This window comes from Symphodus melops (genome assembly GCF_947650265.1).
Source record: "Symphodus melops genome assembly, chromosome: 3".
Taxonomy (NCBI): Eukaryota; Metazoa; Chordata; class Actinopteri; order Labriformes; family Labridae; genus Symphodus; species Symphodus melops.
In genome coordinates this window covers 22,482,579-22,506,568 of record NC_136693.1, presented here as the reverse complement: position 1 = coordinate 22,506,568, position 23,990 = coordinate 22,482,579, and the positions used below count along the sequence as shown (strand labels likewise).

General features: G+C 39.3%; 2 protein-coding genes across 3 annotated transcripts; one reads left to right on the top strand and one right to left on the bottom strand.

Moving 5' to 3' along the window:
• Nucleotides 1-11,377: 11,377 nt before the first annotated feature.
• foxf1 (forkhead box F1) lies at nucleotides 11,378-14,917 on the top strand. Its single transcript, XM_079339096.1, has 2 exons — nucleotides 11,378-12,655; nucleotides 13,717-14,917. Exons 1-2 carry the CDS (start codon nucleotides 11,680-11,682, stop codon nucleotides 13,875-13,877), a joined length of 1,137 nt encoding a protein of 378 aa, XP_079195222.1. The 5' UTR covers nucleotides 11,378-11,679; the 3' UTR covers nucleotides 13,878-14,917.
• Nucleotides 14,918-16,346: 1,429 nt separating this feature from the next.
• Nucleotides 16,347-23,416, bottom strand: mthfsd (methenyltetrahydrofolate synthetase domain containing). Of its 2 annotated transcripts, none has more exons than XM_079339095.1 (8): nucleotides 23,227-23,416; nucleotides 22,982-23,085; nucleotides 22,061-22,174; nucleotides 21,658-21,771; nucleotides 21,464-21,554; nucleotides 21,033-21,145; nucleotides 19,780-19,905; nucleotides 16,347-18,308 (listed from the first exon to the last, which is right to left on the bottom strand). In XM_079339095.1, the coding sequence occupies exons 1-8, from the start codon at nucleotides 23,252-23,254 to the stop codon at nucleotides 17,571-17,573; spliced, it is 1,428 nt and encodes a 475-aa protein (XP_079195221.1). In that variant the 5' UTR covers nucleotides 23,255-23,416; the 3' UTR covers nucleotides 16,347-17,570. The 2 variants fall into 2 exon arrangements, with proteins under 2 accessions (XP_079195221.1, XP_079195220.1); XM_079339094.1 differs by lacking the exon at nucleotides 22,061-22,174 and adding an exon at nucleotides 22,222-22,335 and having other exon boundaries at nucleotides 23,227-23,415.
• Nucleotides 23,417-23,990: the final 574 nt, after the last annotated feature.

Below are 23,990 nucleotides of genomic sequence, written 5' to 3'. Positions count from 1 at the left end.
TTTAAAGGTACTTCATGTAAGAAAATGAACATCAATAGAATAAAAAAACACAACAAGAAAGAACATGGTATGATAGTCAAAGCAATGAAGGACTAATACCACCTATTACATTACACACACTCTGGTAAAATGTTTTAGAAATCTGGCTTGTCGTGTTGACATTTTCAACTCCCTGATAAATACAGACACACACATAATCTGATAGCTGTGGGCTCCAAGAAAGCTAATCATTTTCTTAAATAATCGTGTATTTTTCTTAAAGCTTGTTCGAGGGTCGGTCAGGTCATTTACACAGTTTCTTACACAACGGCACCACCTCTGAAGGGAGACCGGGTGACTGATCCAACATGAAACTGCTATCTGACTGATTCCTGAATCAAATCGCCCAAAGCAACAGCGCAGGATCAGGCTTTTAGAAGAGCTATTTCACTCTAATACATGGCCCATTACCACATACCCATTCATCACATTAACCCTATAGCTCAGGAGTGGCTGTACCGTGCCACACAGCTCTCTGTCTTCAGTCAGGACACACTCTGCAGCATGTCCACTTTGCCATGACTCTGTTTACCTGAGTGATACACAAACGCAGCCTGCCGCAGGCGCTATTAACAGAGAAAGAACAAAACCTGTGCCCATACACATAACACAGATTGATTGACCCTCTCATGTTATATATGCAAGACGTGCTGCGCATACTTAATTTTTCATTTTGCAGGTTTTACAGTAAGGTGAAACGGTGTGTTAAGGGTTGAAAACTGGATTTTTACAATCTCCATGCACTTTCTCCAACTTGAGTTTCTCTTGTCTGTTCATGTAAGTAATCGTGATTGTTCTCTTTAAGAAACATCTCTGAATATTGCAGAGAAGATGCAATAATCAGCACACTCTCATAAAAACACTGACAACTATATTTTAAAAAATCACAAAAATAAACACTTCAGGCAAAACCTTTAATTAGCATGAAGCCGTGTGCTTTAGCTGGAATTAAGGAGCTTCAGACCCAGCTGTGGTGAGCCTGATTACTTAATAATATGGTGATAAACACAACTATCAATCAAAGCCCCTGACAGAACTTACAATTCAGGAGAGATCAGCCAAAATAAGAGCGGCTGACTCTCTCATTGTGGCGGTGGGTGTGGGAGTGTGTAACAGGATATTTAGGCTCTGTTCAGAAATGAAGGTACTTTGGCAATGTAATGATGTAAAGAAATAAAAAGTGTCAGTCTAACTACAGCTGTCTCTTGAAAACAATAGTTGTGCAATATCACATCTTAAGTCGCTCAGAATGGCGGACAACAGTGACACTGAAATTCAAGCACTGGCCGTCCCCACAGTAAAACACCTTACAGTACACTGAAAATAAAACCATACACGACCCAATGCAAAATGTGTGCAGATTGATTTAAACACTAGAGACACGGTAACAGCATGCATTCCCCTCTGTTTGAAACACGCTTTATAATCTAATGATTTTATTCTCAATACAAATATAGATTTTGAAGGCCATAAAAGACGGTCAGTTATGTGTTTACAGATGGCTGTGTTGTTTAGCATGTATCTGGACAGAGTAACAGAAGAGAGAGACCTTTGTAAAATTGCCGCTTTTTTACTTTTTTATTATAGTTCTTGATAGCAACTTATTGTCTTGTTTTTTGTTTTGTTTTGGTTTTTTTGGGGGGGGTGATTTTCAACTGTACAAAAAGTACAAAAAGTTTGTATTTTTTCTATGAAATCTCTTTGTCAAACATCATCAGGATAAATACATAAATGTTCTCTTTTATTTGTGCAAACTGGGAAATAACCTTGATAGAGACAAAAGGAAATTAAATATAGAACTTGATTTTATGTATTAAGTAAAAAAAAGAAAAGAAACAACACCAGATGTTTCTTAAGGGCACGAAGTGGCTTCATAACATTTTGACATCTTTCTGTTATAGAACATTTAAACTAGAAATGTAAATTGTGGATTAACATTATACTAAGTTCAAGTTTAATCTTGATGTGTATAGTGTATTAGGGATAGTATGAACAGATCTGAAACTGTTCGAACACTACAAAACTGGGCAATGCTGCTCAGCACTCATCATAAGTACACATCATTGCTGTTGGTCTTTAAAGTATTCAAAGTGAAATTATGCAGTGAGAAGTCGTCAGGCTGAAGAGAAACTTAATTGTGTGGCAAAAAGCTTTCATTCTTAAACAAATATTATTTTACTAATAATTTTTGGACTGAAGCTGCTCATAAAATCAGTTTTGTCTCTTGGAATAATCAGTGTGCCAACAGCAGACTACAGACACACATACAAAAACACTCTCAGATGCAAGTTTGGCTATCATCTATGACTACCTCATGTTTTTGTCCTTGTTGCTGTCAGCGTTGTCTATTCCTCGACGTAGTGCTCTGAAGTTTTCTGCAGGTCAAAAGTATTTTGTAGCTGAGATGAGGTGAAATAAATTCAGTGTGAGGTAAATCAGTGCAGCTCTGGAAGACTCAGCTATTCTCTCTCACCTCGCCACTTTTAGCAGACCGTGGCTGATTTCCTTCCTTGCGTGACTCCGGAGTGTAAACACTCAGTCAGAGTGACTCATCACTATTTCTCACTTCCACGCTCTGATATAAACACGCAGAGGGGTCAGGTGTCAGTTGGGGTGGTGAGTGGGTGGGATCTGGGGGGTCGGAGCAGTATGTCTCCTCCATAAGACATCTTCCATTCTCCCAAATATTCACGGCTTCCTGAGGCCAAAGCTGCACACGGACCCACTGTAGCCTGCAGGAAGGAGACAGAGAAACATGGTTAGGAAGAAGGAAAGAATAATTGGAAGATGAATTACTGTCTCTGCCCAATGCTCTTCAACATAAAAAGACATGATGAGCTTTTTTTACCTACAACAGGAGTGGTAGTTGTCAGCATGGTAGAGAGGATAAAGTTGGGTTTTATTGATTTACAAACCATGACACCTTGTTTGCTTGGGCTTGCCAACTTGTCTTTTGAGTCGATTGGATGCCTAAGAAAGCACTTTGCCCTCCCTAGACCTGCATTATTACATGGTAGTTGCCGTGGAAGGGAGGTTGAGCCACTTCCTGTCAGGCCCCCAGTCTGAAGAAGGGGCCAAATACAGCCCAACATCAATCACTCTGCACTCCACAGCTTTCCCTCTACCATTGTTATAGAGCAGACCGAACGGAAAGAGGCCGGTAGCAGGTGGAAATTAAAAACCCTTTGACAACCATAGGCAAAGATTCCTGTCGAGATCGTCACAACATTTTACACTGGCCAAAGATAGCGACGTCTGGCTGCCAGTAGCAGTTTGCACACACTGATATTTAGACAGCAGCATTCCCAGGTTAGCTAAAACATGAACACATGAGACTAAAGACCAGCAGCATAGTAGTACAATTACATGCCCTTGTAGTTGTGTACACATGATACAGCCGCCATGACATACATATGCACATGCGAGAGAGATGATTACTTCGGCAGTTGTTAGATCATAAACAAGTTCATGACTACTTGAATTGCCCCACGGGAACAAATAAAGTTTTTTTAATTAAATTGAGAATATTTGCTGTATTGATCTGCTGAAATAACATTAACACTGTGGTTATTGCAATCAGGGTTCAATATAAACATTTTTTTCTGACACAACTGACACTATTTACCACAAAATCTTACTCAATAATGAGCTAAACAGCTTTACATTGATTTAGTCATATTCGTTACTGTGCAGGATAAATAATAACACACTGGGATGAGAAAAAGCAGAAGAACATTTATAATTCATATCTGTATATTGTCTGTGAGTTGGTATTTAAAATGGTATGTTCATGGTTTTGTACACAGATCTCACTTGAAAGGCAATCTCAACAAGGCTCTCTTTCTTAAATACAGAATTTTTATTTCAGTTTGAAATGTATTTCCTGTACACATTTCCACCCTTAATCAGTTGGATTTTAGAGGGATTTTTGGCATTTATGTTTTGTTTTTTGTCTCTATTTTATATTTGTTAGAAGCTGAACTTACTCTGTGCAAAGGAGCATTAGAACACATCTAATGTGGAATGAAGCCGTAAATGAATTCTAAAAACAATTGTTTCTTGCCCAGCTGTATTTGGTAAAATACATTGATGCAGACACTGGCTTTGAATTACACCACTTTTAATTATGTCCCCTTTTTTTTCTTCACCCTTCATTAGCCTTTTCTTCCAAAGGTTGCATTATTACAGCTGCAGTATTTCTTCCTCTCCCTGGCACTGCCCTCTGTACCCTCCACACCTCCTCCCCCACAGCCTTACTCTTCTTCTGCACTCTGGATCATATACTGTAAGCTGAAGCCTGGCAGGATCACTGTCATTTAATGCCCACGCGTGTGATGCTTGGCTGGGACCCCCTCCACTCAGGAAATGCTCTCGGCCTTTTTCCCACCCTCATGTTCAGGCTGTGGAGAGCCGGGCATTACAGCTCAATCCAGTTACCATCCCTGAGCATTCCTGACTGATTTAAACCACTGCCTGGCTCTGAGTTCCCACAGACAACGAGGACACGCTGTAATTTCAATCCGGGCCGGAGAACTGGGTATCAAGTTGTGAACTACCAAATCTGTTTATGGCAGAACAGAGGAGTTTGAGCTCCACAATAGGCAATTACCGTTCCCACTCCCCCCCACTCCCCTCCATTCAATTTGTGATTTGTCTGTAGGTGGGCAGATTAAAAATAGCCAACCCATCCCGCACTCAAGCTGAAGAGACATGGAGAACATTTTGCACAAACGATATCGCCCATTGTGGTGTCCTGTTTGTGGAATTCTTAATTGCTTTTTCCGAAGCAGCTTACAACAGGAAAATCCCCCTTTAGAGTACAGAAAAAACGAGTTGGTGGGCTGTGCATAAACACGACAGATATACTGTAAATGTGCATGTAAACACGTACATGTAAGACCCATGTCGCCCCATGTGCACGCATCAGTAGTTCATGAGGGCAATATCAAAGCAGCTAACCTGGAGCAGAGGGGTCTGAGTCTGACTTGGACCAAGTCTGCCCTGCCTCTTCTCTTTCTCTGTGGTTTCTGCTTCAGCTCGTTCTTGATGTCTCAGTCTGCGTCAGACGCACTGTGAGGGACCCCAGGAGGTGTACAGGGTGCATGGTGGGACACGAAACAGGCCCCCACTCATATGCATAGGAATAGACTTCTTATAGAGGTCAAAGAGGAGCGATGAAGCGGTGCAGGAAAAGTTATTTTAACAGATGTTTAAAGTTAAGCAATGCATTAGGCTCTTATCTTCCATATTAATAATCAATATTTGTGAACACAGCCTTGTCACAGGTACAGGAGTAATGTCTGCTTAAAATCAACATGCACCTAACGTAAAGCTAGTATCCTGAATCAAATAACAACTAAAAGGTTTTTAAAGAACAGGATTTGTTTTATTAAACAGTTTCACTCTTAAATGTACTAGCATGGGAAAATAAAAAAAAACAGAAATCATGTCCTCCTTATACAGTCAGTCAGACTATTATTCAACAATCAAAGAGTTTCTCAATTGAACAAAATTTAAGAAACATTTTTGATGGCCTCAAGTTAAAACCTACATATGTTACAGACATTCCTCAGTGATCCATACTTAACAAAATGCAAAATCAACAATGGATTACTGGGAAACTTAAACTTTGAATGGTTGACAAAAGTTATCCTTCCATATTCACCTGTACTGAATCTGTGTCAATTATTTGAATTACCTTACATAATTAAAGACTATAGGCAGTATTCCGTATCAGAGATGATCATTTTATCCCTGACAAGTCAGATATATTATTTTTTTTATTTTATATTGTCTATTTATGCAACAAAATAAAATACAAATAACATCTACATATTCAAACGCAGCCAGAAACATGAAAATAGTCACAGATAAGTTAATATATTTTTAATATCAGAATTTTTCAGTTTGAATAAAAGGAACATAGACACTGGCCTTTTTTCATGTTATATAACAGAAGTTTGCTGACTTGTTGAAAAAATTATTTGTTTTAACAGGTATTTAAAATTATGAATCCTTTCCCCTTATAGTGCTAACCACATTTGGACAGTTTGGTATTTGTTAAACCTCTGGGGCTGCCAAATCCTCCCCACTGCTGTCCTTCATGTCAAATTATGGGCTGTTGCTTATGATCATAAAATAAACCAGAGGAAATTTTATATATATGATTTCATTCTTTTTTCATTGTTTGAGAGTAAAGAATTGTTACAGCTGTCATCAGGAGATGGTTATTAAAAGAGAACCAAAATCTGCCTTAACATGCAAGACACTGAACCAAAGCTGACTCTGATGTTGAGATTTGTCTATCTTAGATTTGACAAAATGACACACCAGGGACTGCATAAGAGGTCCTAATTCTCACAACTCTGGTGGTGAAAGATGAACTCCTTATCTGATTGTTCTTACAATAAATAAATGAATGAATAAACAACCCTTGTTTATTGAATGCCTTATGTTGAATGCTTTATAATGCAAGACAAAACATAATCATGCTCCAAGTTTATTGTTGTCTTTTTTATGAAAATTGTAACAGATTTAAATAACTAATCACCATATTGTCATAGGATATTTGAGTATCTTTTTTTGAAGTGAAAACATAACTTCAGTAGCACTAAAGAACAGACATCATCAGTGACTAACATTTACACATGATATCTTCATTTTGTGCTTGCAGGTGTGCAGGGGAGTGCAAATGTGCATTCTGCCAAATAACCAACAGTAGGCTACAGTGAATGCCAACTGTCAAATTTGTTCCAACGAGAATATTCTGTTTCAATATTGTCTCTGTTAAAGTATTTACTGCATATGAAAGGATTGTCAGAGAATAACACAGTGGCTAATATACGTTGCTGTCTACTTATAGAATAGACTGTAGGCTATTTGTTTTTTTAGCTGCTTTCTTTTCTACATGTAAGTTCCATAATTATCTTTTTGTTTTATGTCTTTTTAATTTGCCTGAGATGACAGCACTACACTATGCAGGTTAGAAAACATTATCAGTATCTCACCTGCCACCTCTGAAACTACACACTGAGTGAGTGAAGACTGCCATCGCTGTTCAATCTATTTAAAAAGTATTAGCTGTACCAGGGGATAAATTTCTCTTGCGCCCTCACGTATCTCGCCAAGACAATTAAAAAATCATCGAGCGCGCGCGTATTGCAGCTGATTAGCCTTCACGAGAGGGCGGCGCCCATCAAATACAGCTCAGATTTTTATGTAGAAACCCAGAGCGCGCAATCAGCGGTCTGCTAGCAATCCCGTCCTTTCTCGTTCACATAAACAGCATTTAAAGGAAAATATACACGGCCACCTACAGCGTGGGGAAAGTGACGAGGGGGTACCCACCTCCACTTTACACTGTTTTCAATTAAAGCGACAAACCTCCTGTGTGAACTACAGACGTCACCGAGTGGACAAAGAGCTTAAGAAACAATAACAATCTGAACACTAATCTGAGCGACAGTCTAAAGTGCGTCAATTTAATGTCTTTAGAAAAATGCCATATTTATAGTTTCATCCTACAATGTTGTTTTGGAAATGTGTAACAAAAAACAAAATAATACATTATGAATAACGCAATTATTTCCAAGCTCCAATAAAAAAGATTTAAAGAAATAGCTAATTTATTATAATTTATTAAACGAATTTGAAAAACATATTGTAGGGTATTTTATGTTGGTATTTTCCGCGCTCAAAAATAGCTCACCACTGTTGTTTGTGCGTCTGAGATGTCAGCATTTATGCTTGTTCTTCGCACTTTTTCCTTTCAGACAAAATAATACTAAATAACCGAAATCTGTTTTAATATTAATATTATTACATTTAATAAATGTAAATAAAAGCCGCTAAGGCTAGGCTATATGTTTATTTATTTTGATTTTTAAACATGTAGCCTAAGGGACTTTTTATGGATTACATCCTACATATGTATATTTTTGGTTAGGCGTGATACATTTTAAAAATGTTAGCTTTTCTTTAATTATCACTTTATCACAATCTATCACTTTCAGATAAAGTGTTTCCTTAATGTAAGGCTACCTATAAAGAAGTGAAAAACAAAGCTGGTTGCTCAAAGGTTGTCCTAAGTGTCATTTCAAAACTCAGGTTCAAGGCGGATGAACTCAGACCAACTGATCGATCACTCTGTCGCTCTGTAGTACAAACAAAGTCCCTGCGGCCTCTCGGTGACCCCACGCGTCTGTGTCTGTCTCTCTCTCTCTCTCTCTCTCTCTCTCTCTCTCTCTCTCTCTCTCATCACGCAGCATATTGGATTAGTTCTGAAATAATAATAATGATAATAATAATACTAATAGAAAGACAAAATTTCTATTCTGAATCATATATTTGAACCACTTCGGATTATCTCCAGTTTGATGTGTTTTGGAGACCAAACTTAATCCTTGTGACTGCTGTCAATGTAGGCCTGTGATCAATAATACGAATCCTTATGAATGAGCAATTATTTTAAGTTAACATGCAGTGCTGTTTAACTGGTGAAGTACAACTCAGTCTTGTTGTGTGTGAAAATCGTCTTTAATATCAAGATTTTGTTGTGCATTATGAAACTATTCCTAAAAAGAGAGGGAAATCTGCCTGCTGTATATTTCTCCTGAAATAAAAGAGGTAGTATGAGGAAAAGGCCCTACTTACACTGTTAAATCTCGTGATGTTTAACCTTACCAACGTAAGAGCATTTAACCCACAAGAAACAATTCATTGTACAGTTCTGCACAACATTTAACGGTTCGGTTTACAGGGGTCCAAGACCGGTTTGGGGACACTAAATAACGGTAAGACAGTCCGGAAAGGCTGTCAGGGCTGCGCTCTCTGCGGTGTACCTCCACCTAAGTGGTCGAGCATTCCTGAGGATGCAGCCCTGTCAAATATTTCATGATGGGACGTCATGGAAAAGTGCACGACTGCGTCTGCGATGGAGCAACAGAGACTAGAACCAGAGTAACGAAAATAATCCGCCACCGACGCTGTTATGCCAACTACTTCCTCACGAAATACACGATATAATATAATTCCCGTATTTCGGATTCAGATTATAATTATTATTCTATAGAAAGTATTACATTAGAAATATTATGTTTGATTACTTACAGTTTTATAATTACTATACTTAACAATGGCATCAGTTGTATGTTCGTAAATAAATATACAACATTTTGGAGCCTTTTGATAGTGAATAAAAGATTGTAGTGGAGTTGCGCATCACTGCATGACTGTTGTTGCGTGGACATAAAATGGACATGCAAACTTGAAAATGGTTTGGTCTGTTTAACAAGGAAAGAATAACATGAAATCGTGTGAAGGAGTGTATGAGAGAGAAAAAACAGTCCTAATGGTATGAAGTCATCAGCGGTAATTAAATGCAGTGGGCAGAGAGGGAACGGGAGCGCGCCTGCTTCTGGTGCGCGCTGGGTGGTCTGCTGCGCTGATAAATGTGTGGCCCTCACTGCAGGCAGTGGCCGAGCAGGCACCGGTTAAAACAATACTTCCATCCAGTTATACGCCGGTTTAAATACCCTCCTCAACATCACAAACCAACATTGGCACGTCTGTCATTTTAAGTTTGACGATGACAATGCTCCAAAATAATTCATTTTTCCTTGCGGCATAGTTCCACAAATAAGAAGGCAGTGGCACGTGTTTTAGCAGTTCCGGTAATTCAGCATTTAATATTGAATCAATTCTTCAGATTTTTATCAACAAGTTTTGTTGGATTATATTTATAAATACACTTTATTTATAATTATAATACACTGTATGTATGTGTTGTAAATACAGTATATTTATAAATGTAAAAAATAAAACTGCAGCTTGAAGGGACATTTACGCACAGGCAACAGTCTCACAGCATTTGCTTGTTTACACACAGGATAGCGACTGTAAAAAGGCTCATTTCCATTCTGCCAAAACCCTCAGTTACCATGAGCATCTAATAGATTATAGACAGGGTAACCCCGGCAGGGATCAGAAGCACAACTAACTGAATCCACGGAGAGTCAATGGGCTGTCGGCTGCAGCTATCGACCTCTCCAGGGAACAATAAGAAACATACTGTCAACAATTTTAGGTTATGGACTGATCGTATTTCAGTAGCGTTTGTTCACAGCTATTTAAAAGGCAGTAAAACCGAACAAGATCAGGTTTTCTATACGATGGAAACACAAACAGATAAACAAATTGGAGCGTGTCTTCTTCTGGGTGAATTACGTTTAAACCAAACTTGTAGCCCTTAAGGCAACATCTTGGCTTCGTTTTTCTAAATTTTATTTAGTAAATGATGTTGAACTCAACCAACTAAAAGTTCCAGGTTTCCCAATGTAGTTCCTGATTACACCGACCACAGTTCTGCCTGTGGTATTGTGATTAAAAAGTTGTATATTCACTTTACCTTCATCCCTGGATCCTTCGATGTTAATCTGTCCGTAGGAGTCGATCGTAAGTCCGAGTCCAGTTTTGTGCACTCGCAGTTCGGCAGTTTCCACCACACTTCTCCTGCGTCCCATGCGTAAATATTATGACTTCATCATACAAACAATATCCATGCGCTAAAACGTCCAGCATCTAGTCAAGACAGTGCGGGCAGGCACATCAGATTGAGTATTAGCTGATCTAACGGAGCTTAACTTGATTTTTTATTTAAAGAAGGCCAGGGAAAATGTTTACATTCTGCTGTATAAACATCCTGCCCATGTTCCTGTCTATCTGCAGAAATCAGAACGGAGGCTTTGAATATGAGGGGCACGTTTTATGCTATATGCATTTTACTTCAAAAATTTTACAATTATGTCATACATCTAATAAGAATGGATTAATATTTGCCGTGCTGATGTGTCATTATTGTGGCCAGAAGAGGCGAGATCGTTTTTCTTTCACTCATCTGGTTTATGAATGCCCTACACTAAACATTCTAAGAAGCACAAGAAACTAAGAAGTACAAGAAAATAATGCTTATGTAAGAAAACAAAAGTAGGAGAAACATGCTGAAATATATAAGGCCTCAAATACTAAAGCCCAGAAATATTTCATGTTTCACCTTCAATATGTTATAAAGTCTTGACATTTCGTTTTTTCTTCTTCTATAGTATACATTGGAATAAAGGCGATTTATTTTTGTTTTGTAGATGTAGTCCCTATTTCAGTGTTAGAAAGGGGAAAACATTTCCCTGAAAAGTGAACGTATGCACACAGATGTGCATGCTCACAGCCCACCACTGGAGTAGGAGGGAACTGGGCGGGGCCCAACATTAGGATGGCCAAGACATCCAGCTTCCAATGCGCTGATGGCAACAGATAAGTAAAAAGTGAGCTCCTCGGACGCACGACAACACACCAACTGAAGTGGAAAGCGGCTCCTGTTCTGCTCCTTATCCTATTTCGGACGCCGCGTACAAGGCGGTGTGGCTTCTGACTGCTGCAGGACTTTACCACAGGGAAGAAGTCTGCTAAAAAAAGACAGCTCGCCTCCTACTTGTGCGTAAAGTTTTGTTTCAGTCACCCTTTTCTTTTTTTTTTTTGTATGTTCGGCTCTTAATGCATCTGCTTTAGTATCGTGACTGTAGTGTTTATAGTACAACAATTAGAAAAAAAAATTTGTTTGCAATCTCGAATATTACATTTAAACTAATGACGGCAGAGGTCCAGCAGTCCCCCGCGCAGCCTGCCCAGAGCAGTCCGATGTCTGCTCCGGAAAAGCCGCACGGGCAGACGGCGGTGATGGAAACTGCCTCCTCCACCACGAAAACTAAAAAGACAAACGCGGGGATCCGCAGACCAGAAAAACCTCCTTATTCATACATCGCTTTAATAGTTATGGCTATCCAGAGCTCTCCAACTAAGCGCCTGACGCTCAGTGAAATCTACCAGTTCCTCCAGAGCCGCTTCCCGTTTTTCAGGGGCTCATACCAGGGATGGAAGAACTCCGTGCGTCACAACTTGTCCCTCAACGAGTGCTTCATTAAGCTGCCTAAGGGCCTCGGACGGCCAGGAAAGGGCCACTACTGGACTATCGACCCGGCTAGTGAGTTCATGTTCGAGGAGGGCTCTTTCAGAAGGAGGCCTCGGGGTTTCAGGCGCAAGTGTCAGGCGCTAAAACCAATGTACAGCATGATGAACGGCCTGGGATTCAACCACATTCCAGAGTCCTATAACTTCCAGGGAAGCGGCGGGGGTCTGTCCTGTCCTCCCAACAGCTTGTCTCTGGACAGTGGGATCGGGATGATGAACGGACACTTGGCCGGTAATATGGAAGGGATGGGTCTGTCTGGACATACCATGTCTCACTTATCGACCAACGGAGGACATTCCTACATGGGAAGTTGTACAGGCTCCACAGGGAGTGATTATCCCCACCACGACAACTCTGCCTCCCCTCTGCTCACCAGTGGAGGGGTCATGGAGCCTCATCCCGTCTACTCGAGTTCTGCCTCCGCGTGGGCTCCAGCGCCTTCGGCCTCGCTGAATAACGGGGCCTCCTATATAAAACAGCAGCCTCTGTCTCCTTGTAATCCAGGAGCCAACCCACTGCAGCCCAGCCTGCCTACACATTCACTGGAGCAACCTTACCTGCACCAGAACGGGCATAGCACCACAGATTTACAAGGTAAGACCCATGGCACCATTTACCTTAACATTGTGCCATCGAGCAAAAAAAAAGCTCAGGCAATAATTAAAATACAGGGGGAAAAAGATGACGCAGAATATTTTTTAATACAAAAAGCAAACAGTGGAATTCTAAATTATATCTTCTGCACACTAAGTAACCTATTGATTGTACACAGATTTGTACTTTGTGCAGTTGGAAGCCGTGACAAAATATAAATAGGCCTGTTGCATTAAGGAATACTTTGCAAAGGTATACCTCTAGCACAATACAAAGTATTCCGAATCGAGGCCATGAACGGAATAGATAAAACTGCTCTCCGCATAGTCAATCCTATAAATGAAACAGTTCTCTGATATAAAAACAAAATACCAGCTGTTTTAAACTTGCACAATTTCAGTTTGGGGAAGCTATAAGAAAAAAATAACTAGGATTAAAAAAAATGTGCTGAAGTCTGGCGGGACAGTTTAGAGCTGTGCCAAACATGGGCAAAGAAAAACAAGCGAACAGCTTGCCTCGCCCCGAGGTTGAGTCCTTCGGGAATGGCGTGCAAGAGGGCCACTGTTAATTAGACCTGCAAATCTGCCTCCCCAATTTAACTATCTCAATGGTTCTTGCTTAATGGATTCCTGTTCGATGAGGAATAAACACGCATGGTTCTTCGAAGAACCTTTACAAATTCATCACATCATTCTAAGACAAGTATCGTTATTCATTTTCCAGAAAACGTAATTTAGGAGCATAAAAAAAGAGAATAAATTGACCCCCCCCCAACAAATTAGGACCTTTACTAAGGAACTGTCTAACTTTAATTGTATTTAACATTTTCAAGTCACTAATAAAAGACTGTTATTTTGTATTTTAATATTTGCTATGTTAACAAGAGTTTAATCACTAATCATCATCATATAAAATAGGAGGTAAATATATAGTAGTTAAAAAAATTAAAAAAGGCCTTGTGAAATATTTGTTTAGAACTGTGAACATTATTGTGATATTCAGTCTGATCTCATTTTACCTCCCTGGTGTGACATAATAGATCGTAATTGTTTTACCTTCAGGTATTCCTCGGTACCATTCCCAGTCCCCCAGCATGTGTGACCGGAAGGAGTTCGTCTTCTCGTTTAATGCCATGACCTCCTCAGCGATGCACACACCGAGCAGCAGCTCTTACTACCACCACCAGCAGGTCTACCAGGACATCAAGCCCTGCGTCATGTGATGCCTTAACGGACACTCAGCAGAGGGGCGGACGGTGCCACGGACTCGAAGCAAGCAAAACCGAAACGAGAAAACCCCTAAAGTAAAAAACCACTGAGACAGAAAGTATAGCCTCGGCGCTGCATGGAGAGAGCTCATCGTACTACTTTTACGCAATGTTTCATGCAGCGACGATAACGCGGAGGCAGGTCAACCATGAGTCAAATAAATAATAATATAAAATAATAAAACATTTTCATGGCATCGAGCAGCGGGATACAGACTGCATAAATCCGTGCTGTTGTTTGGTACGAAGTCCTGCAGAGCGGATGATTACCACTTCACACTTTGTATATTCCTGGTGTTAAAGTAGGCCCCTGTTAAAAATGTCCATGTCCAATTGCAACATCTGAACTTGAACTTCGACAATTAGACTGAGGCCCATGTTTTCCTTTCTGGACTTTCTTACCAGCGTTGAATTTTGAACTTTATTTTGGACATTGCATATTTATGTCCATATTTACTGTGTACAAACGATGAAGGCACTTTTTGAAAGCCTAAAAGCGCAACTTTTATTTATTCAGTAGGGCTTTATATTTTAATTTCAGGCGAATTGGCCAAGGAGGTTGTTTGCTTTATTGGCAATATTTGTCAGAGCGCTAGTTTGTTTTTAAATGGAAATTGAGGATATATTATTAGCACTGTTTTGTCATTTGTGTTACATCTATGTAGACCAGTACTTTCAGCACTGTATACTTGTATATTGTCAGGAAAATTAGCAAGGCTCCGTTAATGAGGGCTAATGTTGAGGCTTTAATACTACACATTTGTTAAAAAAATTAAATAAAAGTTTATCTGTTGGGCCTGCCTAAACCCACAAAACATATTAGTCAATTTCATTACAAACCCATGGTTGATTTTGTGGAACATTACATCTTTATAAATAATACAACAAAAAGCTAGGCATAGACCTGCTCTTTTTGTAAAAGTGTAATGACACACATTTAAAGGGAGCTATACAGGTAAAGTGGTTGCAAATAAACATTCCAGTATCAATGTAAATCTCTGTAGCTAATGAGCTAGTGATGATTTCTTTACTCAGTCAGAAATACAAAGGATTTGAAGGATTAAGAACAATCTTTTCGTTAATACATCGCAGTATTTAAAAGGACTCAGGATTCTAATATGTTAAAAAATCTCATTAGAAAGGGAGATTAAACCCAATTTATGTGGATTTAGTTAAATCTTCTTGTAACGCAGAAGAAAAATATTTGCAGCACAACATGCAGATAAGGGTCCCACTATAGAGAGACAATAGAAACGTGAATACCATAGTGGTGTTTTGGAGTTCATGACTGAGGCCAGGGTTTGTTTTTAGCTCTAAGCTGTTCATGCCAGTCAGTTTCACTGGCAAAACATAGATCAATATTATCTACAAAAAAGGCTGAATTTATTATGTATTTCCTATAAAAGCTTTTAAAAGTAAATTATATTATTGTATCTATACAGCAAGGATGTGCGTTTGAAGTAATGAGAGCGTAATATATCAGAGGCAGGGATCTTATCATGTTTGGTTAAAGGTTAACAAGACGCAACACTTCTGTCACAGTTGTTTCACTGAAAAGATATATAAACAATGTCTGCTGAAAAGCTTGGGGATGTACAAGATGCACTGTTGACAGAATAGGCTTTAGGAATATAAAAATCAAAGTGACCCCAAAAAAAGTCTTTCAAGCCAAGACAGAATTACTGCAAAACTCATAGTTGTATACTAGTCAAAGACTGTTGTAACTTGGAGTCTTACTAAAGACTTTTTCTAAATGTATCTATTTTTCAGGGAGGTCAGTGGTGTTGAACTCACAGTGCTCGTACACAAACACGAGCTGAACTTCACTTTTTCCTACAGTTAATCAAAACCGAATTCAAATAAGTTCAAGTTACTGAATCGTAGTTCAGTACACGTGTAAATCTGTACACATTGCCTTGTTCAAGCTGTTTCAATACTTTTGTGGCCTCCAAAATCTTACATGACCAAGGATTGAACTCTGTAAAATCAGTGTGCCATCGAGCAGTTAGCAAGCTGGAGAGTAGTGGAATAGCACATTAACAAACCGATGACACTAGCTGAGGTTTAGAGATCTGGAGTGGCTCAGGGAGAGAGAGATGGGGCTCCACAGCTGTTCCACTCACCAAGCCTGGATGACAGGTCCATAAAAAGCTCTGTGCAGACAGACGCTGTATGCATGCAAGTTAAAAGGACAGTTGTATGCTGATAGGAATGAGAAGGTATCATGAGAGGAGTGGCTTGTATGGTTTGTATGTGTACTGCACTCTAATGCTGCAGCTTCAGTAAGTATCCAGTGCAGCCACTGTTGCTGCAGGTATTTTCAAATCAAGACAACCATGAATTTTCAGCATAGGTTTTTTTTTTTTTTTTTTTAAAGAAGAGCATAAAGGTTTGCCCAAATTGCTGATGTAACACTTAGAAAGCTGACCTATTAATGAATTTTATTTGTATTTTTGATAAGTTTGACACTTGCAAGTGGACAATAATGCAGGAGTTATTTTAAAAAGTTAATAAAGAAATCACCCCTAAATGATGTCGTCATCAAATAAAGATACTGCTCAGTTCGAAAAAAGAAAGGCAACAAGCAAGTCATTTTTTTTAGCTCAAAGTTTAGTTAAGTTCAAGTAGAGAGTAGTCTTCTCTTACAGACTGTAAACGCTCTAATAGTCTATTCAGACATGTTAGTGCATCCTATATGTTAATTGGTGAGGTTAACTTTAAGTGAAAACTGACTTAACTAGACAAAATGCTTTTAATGTATTTTGTTAAAAAGAGGTACAAATATAAATGTTTAAAATCCCAGCATCTATTTTGAAATTTTCAGGAAAAAACCCAAGCCAATTACCAAAAAAAAAAAAAAAAAAAAACAGCCCTAGTGAGGTTGCTTGCAAAACTTTTAGTCATTCTGAAATAAAATACATTGAGGTGTTTCAGTGTCTGAAATGTGCACAATGTAAAGGACTCAGGATGGCAGTGGGCTGTACAAGGTTTATGCCAATTAATGTCAAATTGGGTGGATCCATTTCTCCAGGAGTAGTGAAAAATGGTCGAAAAATTGGTGGAAAATCTGTGTTCTAAATGGCCGATATGGATTTAGAAATGTAAGACCTTGAATTTCTGATAACATCCAGCGGTCAGTAATCTTCCAATGAAATGTAAAAATAACCACATGATGGCACTATCAGCTTTCTAACTAATGGGTCCCTTCTTTTGCCCATGACCATGGTTAAAGTAGATACACATCAAAACATGAGCTTATTGAAGACGCTAACACTGGTTGTAGAAATATATCAGAGTCAATCCTTGTAATTTTACAAAAGACAGGGGATACAGTCCTTGGTTTTGAAGGGAAATAACTTCAAATGGGCTCCTGGGATACACCCACCAGGAGGCGTGTCGGAAAAAAACAAGGCACAGAGGTGTTTGGTTAATCATTCTGAAATGATAAAAAAATACTTTGTGAAATGTGTTACGATGCTGGGATTCAGAAACTGCATATTTATTCATCATTTTTAGAGCTCGTTAGCCTTAATACCTTATTTTTTTAAATGTCTATGTAACTAACCTGAACTTGTATTAAATCCATATTTTTGTTTTATTCTTTAAAGCAAACCAAACTTTTCTTCAGGTACATAACCTTTTCCACTTTTATGGCTCAGTCACCACATCGACGGCACTCTCAGTATCCGGCTGTGCCTGTTGAGATTTCGGAGCCGTTGATGGTCTTGGTCTCCTGTTCCTGTCATGTCCGGACCTCTTGCCTCCCCGCTGGCTCTTAGCCAGCTCTGCCTGCAGACTGCTGCCGTTCAGACTGAGACCTTGCAGAGCCTCTAGGGCCTGCTCAGCAGCCTGGGGGTCAGTGTAGTCTAGGAAGGCCCTGTGCTGAGCTCCCTGCCAGGTGAGTCTCAGTGGCGTTGCCTCCCTCTCTCTGAGGGCCGTTTTCAGCTCACTGACACGCAGCCCAGCAGGAATTCCCCCGAGGTAAACTGTGGTCACACTCACTGGAAGCTTACGTTGAGATGAAACTTCACTTCCACCCTCCTCTGAGCCCTTGTCCCTAACGTTCCCCCCACTTTTACCCCTTCTTCTCTCATTGGTTTCTCCCTCTTTACCTGCATCTCCTCTGCTTCCTTTCCTCACTCGAGCTGGACGCTGTCTGGATTTCTGTTCTGACTCCACTGCTCTCTTCTGTCTGAACTCTCCCTCAACATCCTGCTGCATGCTCTGTCTTGGCCTCTGTCTAGTTTGTCTTATGGGTCTACTGGTGCGCAGACCTGACTCCGGTGAAGCAGGCAGGGCCCCCAGTGTTACATCTTTTCCAGCCTGTTCCTCAAGATCAATAAGCTTCTTTAGGATGGGAATCTTCAGCAGCTTGTCTGTGTTCAACTGGAGACACACAGAGGGACATATTCAGTGAGGCTGAAAGTTAGAGCTGTCACAGAAAACAAGCATATCCCTGCTCTGAATCGACACATTGTACCTTCAGATGAGTTGAAAATTACAAAGCTGACACATGAACTGGTATTATTCCACCCTGCCCACAGCTCATGCTAAAGTAATAACCCTCTTCATAGAAGCAGAACATTTCACTTCCGAAGCAGTTAAAAATAAAGCCTGCTCTCCTGGTTTGTTGGGCTGTAAGCGTCTTGGCAGCCTTTGATGCCGACCAGTCCTGTAAAGGATATACGGGGCTATTGTTTTTACACTGGCCTGTTTGACCCGTCGTTCCCCTGCCAAGAGCCAAGCTGGCTGGGCAGAGGAGCCTTTGATGATCAGACATGGCCTTCCTGCCAGTGAGGTCACTGGGTCCTGTTTACTCACAAGTCTGTCTAAGGAACCAAGAGGGGACACACGGACACACACACACACACACACACACACACACACACACACACACACACACACACACACACACACACACTAGATGGAAGGACATGTCTGACGTGCTCATGCCATAAATAAATAAAAATTGAAGAGTGACATAAAAATGGACACAATAGGATTCATACTGTATAATGATTACAGCACAGAGAAATTAGAAACAAGCAGAACCAAGCAGTTCTCTTACAAGGTGTGGTTATCAACTTATGTCCAGTAGAGGGCAGTGTCTCAAGTCCAAAAGCTCAGCGTTCAGGAGTGAAAGTATTGACAGCTACTCTTTTGACCACTTGTGTGGCCTTATGAACAACTGCCTGACTCTTCTCATAAAGTCAGAGCGGACGCAGGGATTAATTTAACACCGTTCTCTGTCACAAAGCACTCTGTTATGTTATTTTTATTTACCCGCCACCAACGGGTAGGTTGAGCAAATTCACCCGCCACTGCAAAAAAGATCACCCATTTTGGTGGGTGACGGCCGGGTGCTAATTTACAACCGGTAGCCTATGAGGGGGGACTATTTTCCTCAGTGACTTAAACTTTGTTTAAAACATATTTTTTTCCATCAACCTAAATATTGGTGTGGAAATTTCAGCCATTACTTAAGATTGGTATGGACACGTCCATACGGTCCATATTCTACACCCATGATCTGGATACGTTCTTTGTTACTGAAAACAATTCTTTATTAGAATATTATATTTAGATTTTCTAAACTAAACTTTAATATTAAGAACTTGAAATGCAGGACAACCACATTGTGCCACACTGTGAAGAATATCAATATATACATCGAATTTTTATGATATAACAATTACTTTTTTATATTTGATGCCCTTTTAATTAAATGTACGTAAATATTCAAAATCAATGGCCATACAAATTCTTAATCTGAAATGTGAGTCAGTATAACAAAGCTTCTGTTTACTTTCAAAAGCACCACACACACAGCAGACATAAATTCAATGATATTATTTACCTTACTCCAGATGATTCCCAGTGGTTTGGGGAACTGGCAGTTTGTTTTGATCACTCTGGTGGGTGTGAGGATGTAGTCCACAGTCAGGTCATGATTTTCTCTCAACTCATCTGGTATTTCCACCACCTGAGAGCACAAATACCACACTGATGAGATTGATCAAAAAGCTCCCATTGAGCAACATGGAGAGCAACTTTTTCAGTGCTATGGGTATACAGTACATTAGACTAGTGTTTGATAAAGCAGGGCCTGGCTTTCCACAGACATAAGGAGTAGTCAGCCAGTGGGAAAAGTAGCCAGCTAAGTGCAACACTTTATGCTACTTCCTGCATGAAGCTGTTTTCTTCTGTTTTCACATGTGCATTAAGAAAAATGAATATTTCAACATAAAACTAGAGAGAATTATGCTTACCACTTGAACACTTCAAATAAAAAAGACGTTCAGAGTTTAAAACCTAAATCACAAACTTGACATAACAGCCAAACATGAAAAGTATGAGATGTTTATATTGCATAGAAGCATTTTTAATCTCAATGTATTTGATGTTAAGTAAATATACACTGTGTATTGAAATGAAAGCTCTTTTCAATACACAGTCCAGATAGTTTAAATAATCCTGTAATGTAACAATATAATGCACCTTGTGGTGCACCTTGCAGTATGTCACAGCCTTTCTATTAGACACCAAAACCAACAAGTCAGGATGCTGAGTATTAATTTAATGGTAGGCTATCAAGAAGCATTTCTCTCCACTGAGTCGAGAGAGAGTGTTAACGTTTGGAAAGAGGAATAGACGCTAAAGGCAAATATAGCGCTAATGTGCAGCTCGTAATGGGCTAATTAAGATGAGTATCTGTGTCGTAAAATGCCAAATATTTTTTTCTCATATTTATCAAACACTGATGTCTCCTCTCAGCTGTGCTGAGTGCCACAGAGGGGCAGTGTTTACACTGATGGAGAGAGAGCTCCCTCATAATTCTGATGATTTTAGTCGAGTTGAGTGAGTTAGATTCTTAAATGAGCAGGGAAAGGCAAACTTAAAAAAAAAATCAGAAGAAACAATGGAAAAATGTAGCCGGCTGTTGTTCAGTGAGTAAGCGGCTGTTTGTTGAGGAAAGCCTTGATAAAGTGAGTCAGAGAGCAGGAAAGTGAATCTTAACTGCTTACAGAAAATAAATAAATCATAAATGATCCATAAAACCATTTGTTCAGATCTCTGGGTATAAAATAACGATACAATAAGTTTACTTACCTGACAGTCATGGACAACAGTGACCACGACAGTAAACTCATTCACAGCTCCCATTGAGGACATCATGCCGAACTCCAAGTCCGCAAAACCCTCTCCTTTTCCAATCCGAAGTCCTGCAAGAAAAGACAAGAACAATCTTTAAAATGAGTTAAAGCATGATGTGAGTTTAGACTTACTTCTGGCCTTTTGTGCTGCATTGTATTTTATAAAATAAAATCACAGATCCAGCGTTTGCATCACATTCTTTATTTGATCTTTTTATTTGGAGGAGTGTGAGTAACTGTGTCTTATGTTTTACAATCTCAGCTAAAAAGAAATGTTGGTCTACAATAAGAATATAACAGCATAATTCATCAACCTTTACAAAGTAATTTACAATATCCGTAAGCTTCCAGTATTGGAGTCAAGTGTGATTGTAAACTAAGACTTACCTTTCTCTGAAACTGCTACAGAGCCAACCACCACTAAGTCCACCTTCACCTTTGCATCCAGGCCAACAGGCACACTAAAGTCCTTCACACCCTGGAGGAAGAGGTTCAGAAGACAGGAAGAAAGTTTAACGTTGGAGTTAATCCACCAAAATCAATCCATGATTAGTGAAAATATTTAATCAGCAAATTCAAACCTGAGCAGAAGAACATATGCGTAGCTGTTCTTTGGTAGCCCCCGGAGGAGGAGTGATCTTATTGAAGAGACCGGTACGAAGTCGGGGAGTTGGGACTAAGAGAGTCTTCTGTGCCTGTGAGGATTACACCTGAAATTAGCCCCCAGACATATTTCACTGTGAATGCAGGCAAACACGGGAGTGGAAAAAACACAAATAGGTTGGTTAAGAGGTTGAAATGCATTCATGTGTCCTAAAAAGAATCTTATACAGAAAAATAGCTAAATATTTGGGAGTTTGTTAGAGTTTTGGAAAATCTTTTTTATAATATGGGTCAAATTAACATGGTTACAAAACAAATAAGGTCATAAAATATTTGCCATAAATGTTTTGATTGATGTCATCGCCCCCAGCGCAGCGCTACCTGAAGCACCGCCATTCGGACACCCTCCAGAGTTTTATCAGGATCCACCTTCACCTCACTTGTCGTGGTGAACGCCTGCAGCTCAGACACCTTGTTGCAGGCTGTGAAAGCACCCTGGTTGAGAGGAGAGGAACGCATAAGGGCTAAAATAGTCAACTTACTTCCAGAGTAACAAAGCGTGCCTGCAGCTGCGGTCTGTCTGGATTAACTTTGACTGTCTGGCTGGACTTGAACTCCTGCAGGTCTGGAAGCTTGTTGCATGCTTGGGTTGCACCCTGGTCAGTTAGTGCATAGCAAATAAACCATAAAAAAACGTCAGTCATGATTTGTTATGCAAACTTGCGCCCTGGTTTCTTCACTATAGATAAGCTTGTTTTACTGCATTTGAATTGTGTTGTGTATCTCAGAAATAATATTTGCCTAAATTATCAATATTCAGGGCTGCATAACCTAGACTGTTCAACTTCTTATTTGTGATTACTCACAATAGGCTTTGCTATATAAGTTTTTAGTCTTTGACATTTGTGTCTAATTATGTACTTTCTCTTTAACAATAGCTCTCTGTATCTACAATTTACAGTATGTATATTTATAATACACATATATACACTACTATATATATACACACACATACATATATATATATATATATATATATATATATATATATATATATATATATATATATATATATATAGTAGATGACTTATTTTACTGCCTGCTGTACACGTGGTCTCAACTGCAGAGTCAAGTCACTCTTAATGAAACCTGAATGCAGAGACTATTTTAACAGCAATCAACTATTTCCACATGAACGGACTGAAATGGTTATTTAACCAGTGTGTTGATTTTATTAATATCATCAGATAGCATTAGTGTGTTGGTAATAAATGCTGCGTCCATTAAGATGATTCAACCTGCCTTGAAATTTGGGATTCTGTTGTGAACAGGCCTTGGGAAATTGGCCAGATTATTTTCTTCAATGTAGTCCCAGACATTCTGACGAATATCCCATTTCGTCGCCCCTAGAAAAGAAAAAGTCACAGACATTGAACACAAGTGAAGTAACACCAAGCAGCCTTAGCCAAACGTTAAAGGGACAACTAGCCCACATTAGCATTCATCGACAATTTAACGTGAAAATGCGGCACCAACATTATACCTACCGGGTTTTATTTGTATAGCAGGCTCCATTATTTCTTACTGGTGACACAGATTTGTCTCTAACGCAACACTCGGTTACACTTATCAACGCAAAACCTACACGTGAGCTCTGTAAACTAATACTGAAGGAACAGCTGCTTGTCAATGTTTTTCACTGCAACGGCGGCCCAGAGAGGTCAATCTTAACCAAAACGCGAAAACGAGGCGTTAACGGCAAAGGACGCAAATAGAAAAATGTTTCAGGAGAGTTTCAGACTATTTCTTAACTTTTTCTTATTTCTTAACTATTTCGCCTCCATATATTTTATTCATTGCACATCTTACGACAACATATAGCGAAAAGAGTTCAAGATAGGTCTAAAGGGATATTAACATATTTTAAATAAAAGGAATTAAAGCAGTGTAAAGATAGAATAAAGATAATATAGCATGCTCTGAAATTCCTGCTGGTTTATAGATTAGATTAGATTAGAATAGATAGATAGATAGATAGATAGATAGATAGATAGATAGATAGATAGATAGATAGATAGATAGATAGATAGATAGATAGATAGATAGATAGATAGATAGATAGATAGATAGATAGGTTATTAATCCCGATGGAAATTGAAGTTGTTTGTTTTCTTTTGGGTGAACATTACCAATCCTGGTACCTGGAAATTGTCGATTTTGTGTTTTTTTCTGAGAAGACCGTTTCCCTGTGATAGAGGTGGGTGTCCATTGTTTTTTTTTTTGTTTTTTTTTAAACCATTCTATATCATAT